Source organism: Condylura cristata, unplaced genomic scaffold (assembly GCF_000260355.1).
Source record: "Condylura cristata isolate star-nosed mole 26May11 unplaced genomic scaffold, ConCri1.0 scaffold00016, whole genome shotgun sequence".
NCBI classification, from domain to species: domain Eukaryota; kingdom Metazoa; phylum Chordata; class Mammalia; order Eulipotyphla; family Talpidae; genus Condylura; species Condylura cristata.
The window spans coordinates 38,596,221-38,607,773 of NW_004567117.1; the positions used below are offsets into that span (position 1 = coordinate 38,596,221).

Sequence of the window (11,553 nt, forward strand, 5' to 3'; positions counted from 1 at the left end):
ATGTGGGTCATTCCTTCAGGTACTTCTTATTCTCAAAGAAGATAGAGCTGATTATTGTAGCATTTCAATTGCTATCCTGACTTTGAGTTATTTAAAAAGCCCCTGGGGATTTGGATGTGGATGAAGTAGGATGGACTGTAGATAGCAGAAGCAGCTAAAGCAGTTTGAGGGAGAAATGGGGCTCTGGCCAGAGGGCTGTGCAGCTTTATTTGAGGGGGACCCATATACCACCTGTGACATCTTGTACCCGTGAGGAGAGATGACGAGGTAGAGGCCTGTTTCCAGGAGCAATGGGAAGATGTGTGCTAGTTCTTCAGGAAGGAATAAATGTTGAGGATTTGGGGTTCTAGAGGTGGATTTAAGGGTTGGGGGTGCTCTGTTGGCAAAGGACAGGTGTTATTGCAATCATGTCAACATACAATAACATACTTGCAAGCAGAGGAATTTGAGAAGGGGCATCAATCCCAAGATCACTCTAAGGAGAGATGTGAAATGATGACAGCTTGAATGCAGGGGGTGAAGAAGAGCTTGTTACAGGGCAGAGAAAGTGGGGCACCCCTGAATCCCCAAAACTGCCTGCTCTAAATAGTTTCTGCCATCCGCTGCATCATGACAAAACAGATAAGACCGTTTATGGAAAGGAACTTTAATATGATTAGTGTATTAAAGACAAAAAATATAGTTTCTAGATCAAACACCCGAAGTTACCCATCCCCCCTGTGGGTAGAAGTCCACCCAAAAAGGATTGGCCCAAAGCAAGGCCTGAAAGCCCACTATAAGCCGAAAGTACCTTCTTGCCGGTACCCACAGAAAAGAGTCAGAAATGGCCAGACAAGTCTGAGAGGAAAAGAGCAAAATCAAAATCAAAATAAACACTGCCATAGTCACCTCCCTGCCGGTCTCTCACCCACATGCTTCAACCAGCCCAGGGCCAAGAAACAAGAGCCGCTTCTTCATAGGTCTCTGCCCCGTGTGCCTCCCTCAGGTCCCCTTCTGACTCCATCCTGCTTCCCTCCTCCTCAGTCTCCTCTCCAGATTCCTCTCTTCTCTGCTCACCTCCACTCTCCTTCTGGGTGGTGCAGGGAACCTGGAGCTTCCCTTTTTCCTGGGACCACCCTATTGCAAGCTGAGAAGTGGCTGGTGGTTTCCAGCTTCTCCTCAGGGAGGCTGCAATGATGATGTTTCAGATTTCTGCAAAGGTGTGCTTGAAAGCGCCCAGCGCAACTGGCTGCAGCCCCATAAACGTTTCCCCAAGACTGAGCAGACCGAGGGCACTGAAACCATATGGTGCTGTACACTTTGTTTCTCCTGTGAGGAACGGCCGTGCTGGGTACAGCCCTCACCCCCTGAGCCTTCTCTCTTCTTCCCTTTTATCCTCTTTCCACGGAGCTAGCTGGTCTCCTCCCTGGCACTGCGCTCTTCCCTGTCCCACCCCGTGAGGGAATAAGAAATGACTCCTGCTTTGCCTTCAGCTGCAGACTTGGTTTGACTCTCCCGGTGGCTGCGGATCCACAGCTCTGCAGCAGGGAGAGGATTCTATTGTTAAAAATAAAACCTGATCACTTGGGAAGCTGTGGATGATGAGTAAGATTTTAAGAAGGGACCCTGGGAAAACGTGCATGAAAGAAAATCATTTGCAGTGTGAAGAATAGAGTAAGAGGGGCGGTGCCGAGGGAGGGTGGGACACCCCTTGCAGCCACCCAGGTTTGACCTGGAAGGACAGACTGGGAGATTCCAGAGGTGCTCAGGATGACTTGGGAAGAGGATGACTGCACACTGAGTGGCTGGGAAAGGCATGGCTTTCACACTGATTGGCTGGGAAGGGGACGACTTCACACTGATTGGTCGGAAAGGGGATAGCTTCACACTGATTGGCTGGGAAGAAGTTGACTAGGGCGGAGAGAGGAGTCCTGGCCCTCCTGCCTCTGGATCTGAGGGCAATTTTGCTGCCTGTTCAGGCTGCAGAACTGGACTTGCGCGGATGCTGCTGGAGGGGTTATCTCCCTTTCATTTCTCTCACTTAAACCTTGAGACAGCCTTTTTTTTATTGCGGTATAATTGACATGTAACTTTATATTGGTTTCAGGTGTACAACATAATGATTCACTGCACACATGATAAAATGCTTTGCAGCTAAGGCTAGTAAACATCCATCCGCACGCAGCGTTACAAAAACATCTTACTTTCTTATGATGAGAACCTTTAAGGCTTGTTCTCTTAGCACCACTCAAATAGACAAGGCAGGATTGTTACCCACAGTCACCACACATTAGCTCCTCGGGAGGGGACTGCTAAGGACTAAGGTGTTGCTTTCCAGCCTATTACCCACTTCTCGCCTCCTTTACAACAGCCTGTTCTCTGTAATTATCATTATTATTTAAGTATTTTATTTATTCATTCTTGCAGAGAACATTGGGGTGTAGGCCAGAGGTGCAGGGTGCGAGGGGATTCATCAGAGACAGAGTGGGGAGCAGGACAGGTGGATAGACTGGAATACACTGCTGAGGGGAGCAGAGAATTCTGCTGTGCCATGTGGGTTAGCACCTTAGCTGGGGGATTAGCTCAGGCCTCAGTGGTGATAGTGCTGAGATTTCACCCCTAAGCCACCAGGAAGGCCCTGCCCTCTGTAATTATGACTAGGTTTTTTCCCCAGAGATTCTAATTTTTTTTGGTTCTTTTTAGATTCTTCATATACACGAAATCACATGGTACTTTACTCTCAGGGTCACCCTTCTTGTCATAATTGCTATAACTTCATTCTTTTCTTAGTACTTAATAATAGTGCATGTATACAGTCATATGGGGTATAAGGGTGTTTTGATCAGTGGGAGACTACATATGAGGCGGCAATCCCCATAGATTAAGCCAGCCAGTCTCGGAGAGCAGAAAGCTACATATACCAAATAGGTTTGGAGCAATGATGAAATCACAGAATAAAGCACTTCTCAGAGTGATCCCCATCACTAAGTGACTTGCTCTGTGTGTGTGCATGCGTGTGTGTGTGCAAAATATTTTCTTTATCCCTCCATCCACTGATGGACATTTAAGTCATTCTCACATCTTGGCTGTTGTGAACAGCCCTGCCACAAACATGGGCACATTCATGTATCTTTTTTGACTTGGTGGTTTTGTTGTCTTTGAGTAAATACCCAGAAGTGTAGCTGCTAGATCAATGGTAGTTTTATTTTTAATGTTTTGAGAAAATACCATTGGTTCTCCATAGTAGCTGCACCAATTTACATTCCCACCAACAGTGTACACATGTACCCTTTACTTAAAAAAAATTATTTATTTATGCATATAAGAACAGATACAGGCCACAGGTGCAGGGGATGAGAGGATTCACCAGAGACAGCAAGGGGAGAAGAACAGGCAGATCTACTGAAATACACTGAGGAGGGGAGCAGCAGGCCGGTCAGGAGAGTTCTGCTGCACCATGTGGGTCCCTCCCTGACAGGGGATTGAACTTGTGCAGCAGGGCTGAGGACAGCTTCTCAGTGCTGCATGTTAACTCCTTGCACCACCAGAGAGGGCCCCAGGTGTGCATTTTAATAAGACAGAAGTGATTCTTAGGCACATGGAATTTTGAGAGCATTTGGGGATCTGGTCTTTTGAGAAAGGCACCATGAGGTAGGGAACTCCGGGTCCCCAGGGCCTAGGGGTGAGTCTTGACATATGTCCGTCATCATACCATGCCCATTGCCAAAGCACCTATAAGGTCAGGGCACCAGGCTAATTTCGCGTCAACAAACATACTATACAGGAAAAAGTCTCATTTCATTGTAATAAGAAGACTTAGGTCTACAGCCTCTAAAATTTCCCACAGACGTCCTTTAAGCTCCCCCCTCCATTCCTCTCTCATATCCTCTAGCTTTCCTGTCAAGTTCAATTGTCTGCATGCAGTAGTACATGAATGCCTGTCATTCTATTACAAGTCAAACTTGCTAGTTTGTCTTTACAGTTATATTTTAAACATTCTTAAATGACAACATGGGCATAAACTTCTTTTTTTTTAATTATTAGATTAACAACGGTTTACAACTCTGAGTGATTTAGGGAAGAGGTTCATACCTCCTCAAGTGTGTCACTCCACACCTGGCGCCAACCCCCCCCCCCAAATCCTTTACCCCAGACCACTGGCCTTCCCTGCTTTGTCCCCCCACTCCCTTAATTCTGCAGTCCAGTTTCTAGCTTTGTTTTGGTTTAGCTTGGTCAGTTCCTTTTCTACACACGGTGACATCATCTAGTATTTGTCTTCCCGCTTCTAGCTTATTTCACCTAGAATCACCCCTCTGTGGTTCCTTCCATGTTGTCACAATGGCAAGAGTTGATCTTTTTTTTTCTTTAATAAGTAACTGAGCAGTATGTATCCTGTATTATCGCACATCTCCTCAGTCCACTCCTCTGTCCTGGGGTACGCAGTTGCTTCCCTAACCTGGCTACTTGCGTTGTCGATTTTGAACTTGGTTCACAAAAACTGCTCCTTTATAATGGCCTTAAAAATTGCCCTCCCCCCTCGTTTATTTTCTTTCTTTTAACAGAGAGCAGGGGATTCTAATGCTTTCTGTTCAATCCTAACTTTGTCAGCCCTCAAGGTCAAAATATCCTCTTAAGGGTTTTTCTCTTTTCTAGAGACGCATATATCCCAGGGAGCTTTTTCACTATTTCTAATTCTCTTAATAAAACGGTAGATCTGAAAAAACAGTTTATGGATCAACTCAGATCCAAACTTAAAAAATTCTCCTGTAAACAGCTGATTTTGACCCCCCTGAACCCACCTGCCCCACTTTTCTCCTCCTTTTTCCTTCCAGCAACTTGAATTTGCAATTCCCCAAAAAGCATGACATGGCTTAAGAGTTGTATGTAGCCGGTTCAGGTGAACAACAACCTTTTGTGATGATAATACTAGAGGACAAGATTGACACACCCTTTGTAGGTAAACAATGGTAAAATTTGCTTTTCTTTTGTTGAATGTATTTACTGCATTTCAGGGGTCAACATTTGAGCTGTAGGAAATTAATGGTGTTCCTTAAGCATTAAGTCAGTCAAATTGAGGCTGGAGAGGGTCCCAGAAGTTTGGGAACCCCAAGTTTAAGATAACAGATTTGAAGGCAGCATCTCTGCTAAGACCCCATCTGTGTCCACTGTATTCGAAACTAAGTTGTTTAATCCGGTCTGGTTTTGTCCTGAGGATCCAGTTGTCTATACTTCTGGAGTACGGAACTGTAAATACGTGCAGGATTGTGTTGATTGAGTGATTTGAGGTAAATAAACAAGCTGAAGTGGCCAGATAATGTAAAGAGAAAAGCAAACAGCCAGGAAAGTGTAGGAGTAGGGGGCTGGGGGAGAGGACTCCGCCCAAGGACCCTCCTGGGGGAGCTGAGGCTGCCACCCCTTCCTGGCCTGAGCTGCAGTGGTGGGGTCTGCACTTTTGGGAACCGCATCCCAGCTGGCTAACACTTCTGATTTGCCAAAATGCCAGAAATCCAAGCTTTTAATGCAATCTCACATTTTGTAAAATAGTAACCAAATCAAATTTTCAGAACCAAACCAAGTATTTCTAGGGAGTCAGGCAGATTAAACACCGACTCCGTTGCTCTGCATGAAACGCCAGATAACAGGAAACCCCATTTTCTAGGAAACTGACTTCTGGGTAGGCTGCAGTGGGGAACCACTTTAGCTGCCAATGCCAGCGTGCCGACTGCAGATCCTGGCATTGCCCTCTGACGACGTGAGTTTGGGCAATTCGCTTACACTCTGCGATCCTCAGGCTTCCCAGCTGTAAAGGGGCCACGATGAGAATGCCAGTTTCGACCGGTTTTCTGGGGAGGGAATGAGTACCTGCCAGCTTAGCCTGAAGGGACCGCCGCTTTAGTTCCTTTTGAAATTACTCAAGGGTCAGCCAAACATCGTGCCAATAACCCATATTGCCCAGGCAGTTCATTCTTCGCTGCAAAGAGCATTTGAAGATTTTCTACACGGTTCTTCTTTTTTTGTTACTAGCATCCAGGGGGAGCAATATTTACCTCTGTAGAGGGAACAAGCTCGCTCTGCTTTAAAAACCACAGTCCTGACCGGGTACCGCTGCCTCCTTGCCTCCACACACCCCACACCCCACGTTCCACATCAAAACGGGGTTTGCTCGCTCACTCGCTTAGAGTTTCCACTTGGGGCTTTTCTTGCCTCGCCTCAGGTATCATCTCTACAGTTTATTAAAGTTACCCTCATTTCACCTACACTGGATCGATTCGAAAACTGGCCTTTTCCGAACTCGTTGGGGATTGCTTCCGAGGTCTCTATTCGCCCACGGAATATAAGGACGGGACCCCTGGCTGCTCCCCATCCCCAATTGCGGGGTAGGAAAGCCTCTCTATGCGGCGACTTCCAGCCCCGCAGCAAACTGCCAGTGACTCCTCGGTGGCTGCAGACTCAGTCGCTCCCAGCCCAGTTTGCTCAGGGAGTCACTTGGGGGCTACGCAGGGTCGGGTCGGCCGAGCGCCCTGCGCCCCCCGCCGCGGGTCGGCGCCGCGGCGGGACGGAGCTTGTCCAGACAGGTCGCCCGGAGGCGCGGGACTCGGGCGTCCACCCCGCGCGCGCTCGCAGCCCCGGGGCGGGGACAGGGTGGGCCGGGAGTCAAGTTTCGCTACGTCACCGGGAAGTCCCATAAAACAAGCGGCGGGCAGCGGCCGCGCCACCACCCGCAGGTTCCCCGCGCGCCCGAAGTCGCGTCTCCGGCTCCGTCCCCCCGGCTGCCGCCCTCGCGCCGCTCGCGTCCTGCAGGCCCGAGTGCCCGGCGGGTCTGGCCCCGGGTTCTGCCGCAGAGCTCCCGCCGGCTGCCTGCGGAGATGCCCCCGAAGAAGGCGCGTAAGAACGCGCAGCCGAGCCCCACCCGGGCTCCGGCAGGTAGGGACCGCGGGGCCCGCGGAGCTCCTGGCCGGGGCGGGGCCGGGGAGGGGACTCGGTGGGGCTGGGTCCGCTCCGCCCGCCCGCGGGGCTCTCAGGGTCTGCTCCCCTGGGGTGACTTTTGGGCGCCTCCAGAAACTTCTTCAGGGGGTTTCCCACGGTCGTGGAGACGGCATGGAAGGGCGCGCGGCTTGGGGCTGAGATGCCGCTGCGTCTCAGCGCGGGCAGAAAGCCTCTTTGCTGTGCCGGCTCTCCAGCAGCCTTCTGGGCCCTTTCTCGAGGCCACTGGGAGAAAAAGTGCAAGTGCAGGACACGCCTCGAGGAGAAAGTCCGGGCTCGGCAGGTGGGGCGGGGGAGGCCCCGGGAGCCGCCTGGCCTCTTGCCCCTCGGCTGCCCCGGACGGTGGGTCCGCGGCTCTGCGCATTCCTCTTCGGCTTTGTCAATTACAGCGTCCAGCGTGGACACTGCCTTTCGCCCCGCTCCAGGACGAATGAGTGATGGAGTGCGGGGATGCTCGAGTTCAGGGATCTAACAAGTCGTACGTTTTTGTCAAGAATATTTGAACATTTTGATGATAAAGGATGGAAAGGAGATGAAAAGTAGGGGTTCCTTCCCTTTTACCCATCCTTGACTCTGCCCACCCTCCCCCTACCAAGTAGCTCCGTCAAATATTTTTCACCCCTGCCCCTCCTCCCCCTTATAAACCTTACCGAGGGAGGAAGCCTTCCTGCGAGGGGTAGAACCAGGGCTCTGAGGAGGTCACAGAGCGATTACATCAGTCTTAGGGCCCCTTTAATGTTAGTTTCATTTTGTGGGGCTCTCGGGGCATGCAGAGGAAGTGGTCTCGGCCTAAGTGGCCCTATGCTGCTCTTGCTTGGGAGAGAGAAAGGCTCTCACCCACCTTTGTGAGGGCCAAGCATTCTGTCGGTGTTTCCCTGGAAGGCCTTACCTGTGGGTCACCTTCACGGAGCCTACTTGGAGACCAGTAACGGGGCAGTAGGAAGGCCCGTCACCTTGCTAGACAGTGATAGGTTTTTTAAAAATTGAGACAAATGACATAATACATGGTGTCAGTTTTAGGGGAAAACGTGCAGATTTAATGGTGTTATGAAATGATTGCCACAATGTTACCCTCCATCACCTCACACAGTTAACACTTTTTTTTTCTTTTTTAATAAAGCATTTATAGATGGGTAACCGGTAGCAGATTAAGGACACAAGTATAGGAGCTCTCTTACTCTCCTTTTTTTGGGTAAAAACGATAATGGTTCCACTTAGAAATCAAGTCTTATAAAATTGTAGGCTGAAAAATGATGGCTTTCAGGATAGTGTGTTAATTTCTCCTACCCGCTTGAAAGGATAGGACTTTGTTAGTACAAAATGTTTGACTCTAATCTAAAAAATGGCATCTTAATGAGATTTATTAGGTCTTTTGTTAGGTATTATAAACATTTCACCCACTTCTAGAGAGGGAAATTTGTTGACATGTACATTACTACATATTTACACTATATTTTGAATCCAAATAGGGCTTTTGAAGGCTCTGCTCACAAAACCGGATTTTAATTTGTAGTCATTATAAATTTTAGTACTTATAATCATGATTTTGGGGTGGACTAGAAAGACACTGAATTGCTTTTTGAAATATCCAAGGAAGTTGAAATATGGTCAATATAGATGTGGTATTACTTTCATTTAAAAATTGACTTGAAAACTAGATAATTAGCATTATGTTTTTTAAATTAGCATTTAACTAATTACAATATCAGTTCTAAAAAGTAGTAAATATGTGAATTAAAACAATTTTCAGTCATCTCCGTAAAGGTAATGAATTTGTACAGATTGGGCTGTGGGAACAGTTCTGGGCCTCCCTGGTGGTGGTTCAAGGGTTAAAGTCTCAGTGCTATAAAGCTATTTCCTGCACTATCTGACTTTTGCCCACAGGGAGAGGCAGATTTCTCCTCCCCGCAGCAGTTTATTTCTGTAGATCTGCCTGTTCCCTCCTATTGTCTCTGGTGAATCCTCCCACCCTCACCTCTAGCCTAGACCTCAGTTCTTTTATGCATGAATACATAAAATAAATCTTTTAAAAAATGAAATGTACAGTCCTAAATTATTTTGGACAATGCAGATCTTTGGAATTAGATTTTAGGAATCTTTTATGAGAAAAATTCAGTTTTCTTAAGTGAGGGAAAGAACATCTGTAAGAAGGACATACTCTTACTGTCATCTAAAAAATAAATCATACTTGAAAGCTGAAACTATGAAAGAACAAGAATGCCTTCCATTGCCCCCAACTAACATTATATGCGAGGGAAAAGGAGGCCACCTTCCTACCCTGGCCCACTAACCAGTTCTTTGTGGCATTCACCATATTAACTGATCATATCCAAGATTTTTTTTTTAAAGATTTATTTATTTATTCATACAGAACTGGGGTACAGGCCAGAGACGTGGCGGGTGATAGGATTCACCAGAGACAGAGCGGGGAGCAGAACAGGCAGATCCAGGAAGTACACTGCTGAGGGGAGCAGCGGGAGGGCCAAGAGAGGTCTGCCTCTGGGGGAGATCGAACTCACGCAGAAGTGACTTTAGCTTCTCAGTGCTGTGCTTTAACCCGCTGAGCCACCAGGGAGGGTCTACCAGGATTCTTTTTAAGAAAATGGTGTACATGACATTTAAGTTCAGAGAAAGGACTCACTGGGTCAATACTCAACTGGGATGTACACACTCTTGCTGGTTTATAGTTTGTCCACATAATTTGATGTTGTGCTTTCCATTTCAGAGGCTGAGGTTGAATGCGCCATGCAAATCAGGAGAATTGGGGACAAACTGAATTTTCGGCAGAAGATTCTGAACCTCATCTCCAAATTCTTCCACTCAGGAACCTGACTGCTTTAGAAGCTTTGAAATGAGGAATCTCAAAAGGGGTGATTCCTCAGGAAGCGCTGATTTTATCAATTAGAGGAGAGAAGGCCTTGGAGAAGGATGTCAAGTGCTCACTTGCTTCTGGATGCCCTTGGAAAGGAAGATGGAATATATAAAACTGAATTTCTGTTGTAGGTTTCCCAGAAGTCATTCTTTGGGATGTGAAGACATTATACATCTACTTGATTGTTTATTTTGAAGAAAGCATGGAAAATAGAGAATTGATTATAGATACCTGTTATATTTGCATAGATAATCATTCTGATATTTTTGCTGAAAGTTGGTGCCCAGCCTAACTTGTGTAAGGGGAGTTGACAAATGATTACACTGAGGGTAGCGACCAAGAAACAAACTGTGTTCCTTGTTTCTTTCCAATTGTGGGTGATCACTCCACAATAATGTATGGTCTTGGTTTATAGATTATCTTGTTAAAAGTAAACTTTTCATTCTGAGAACACTGAATATCATGTTGCTGAATGTTGGTTTTATAGGTCACTACAACATAAGATAACTTGATAGTTCATTTCTTTTGACTTAAGATTTTTTGCTTCTGTTCAGCTGGGATCTTAATTGGAAAGTGTGCTTTGAAAAAGTTCAATAGAAGTATAAGAATATTATTTGCTATAGGGATATGGTGTATTACAGCCTGAATGTGAAAAGATACAATGGGTGGGGATTTTGCATAGCCAGAAATAATGAAAAAAGTGAATTAGATCTTTTTCTGCTGTAATTAAAACTTAGTAAAACAAATGATACTGTAAGGTAACTTGCTAAGAAAATGCATTTCTAAATTCTAAAATACTATTTCTCATTCAAGTCTCTGTATCCTAGTAAGGTGTGATTTTTTTTTTAAAGACAATTAAACATGTTTTCATAATTGAAATGACTTTAAAAAAGGGACCAGATCGATCAGCATATGAACCCCATTGACATGCATGAAGTTTTCTCTCTGGTTGGGATTAGTATTACTTGAAGATTCCAAGAAAGGGCTCATGAATGTCTAAATTTTTATTATTAAAAGTCCAGGCTATCAGCAAAGACCTCAACCATATAAAAAGAAAAAAAAATTGTAATTGACCTTCAACAGGGGTATTTTTATTTATTTTTACCTATTTATAATGATAACGTTTGTGTTTAGCTTGAAAGTACATTAGTTTAAGTTGCAGTTTTAGGTTATGAGACCAGCATTTGTTTTGTAACTACTTGAACTTTTACAGTAAGAATGTTTTAATATAGGCTATAGTCACTTTAGATGAAAATTACCTCAGCATCTGTTTTTCTTCAGTATTACTTCAGGTTAGTTTATTTAGTTGTGAAGACATTTTTTGTATGCCTGAAGGCAGCTATTTCGCCATGGGGATATTTATGGTATGTAACTGTATTTATATATATATATGCTGATCAAACTTGATACTGTAGCTTTAAACGATTAAAAATGATCACCTTTCTTTCCTGTGTTTTGCAAATGTGTGAACTACTGCATGTTTATTGTGAAACTGACTTTTTTTGAGCTGATTTCCCTCAGCAGTCCCCTTTTGACACTACGTTCTCCCAGTTCACCGAAGTGGAGAAAACTGGGGTATTTGGTATGATTTCTGCTGTCAAGAGACTTAACAGTTAAATCAGAGAGGAAATAATGAAAAATAGGAAGTGAACACCAGGCATTTAGTTCTTGAGTGCTGCTGAGTGCCTCGTTAATATCCTCAAGAGAGACTTTAAGTA

At 45.6% G+C, this 11,553-nt stretch overlaps 1 protein-coding gene across 1 annotated transcript; it reads left to right on the top strand.

Moving 5' to 3' along the window:
• Positions 1-6,690: 6,690 nt before the first annotated feature.
• PMAIP1 (phorbol-12-myristate-13-acetate-induced protein 1) lies at positions 6,691-11,279 on the top strand. Its single transcript, XM_004683942.2, has 2 exons — positions 6,691-6,903; positions 9,689-11,279. The coding sequence occupies exons 1-2, from the start codon at positions 6,846-6,848 to the stop codon at positions 9,793-9,795; spliced, it is 165 nt and encodes a 54-aa protein (XP_004683999.1). The 5' UTR covers positions 6,691-6,845; the 3' UTR covers positions 9,796-11,279.
• The last annotated feature ends 274 nt before the right edge of the window (positions 11,280-11,553 follow it).

Coding starts and splice junctions, on each gene's coding strand:
- PMAIP1 (XM_004683942.2), top strand. CDS start 6,846: ATGCCCCCGAAGAAGGCGCGTAAGAACGCGCAGCCGAGCCCCACCCGG. Junction 6,904..9,688: donor CCCCACCCGGGCTCCGGCAG/GTAGGGACCGCG, acceptor TTTCCATTTCAG/AGGCTGAGGTTGAATGCGCC.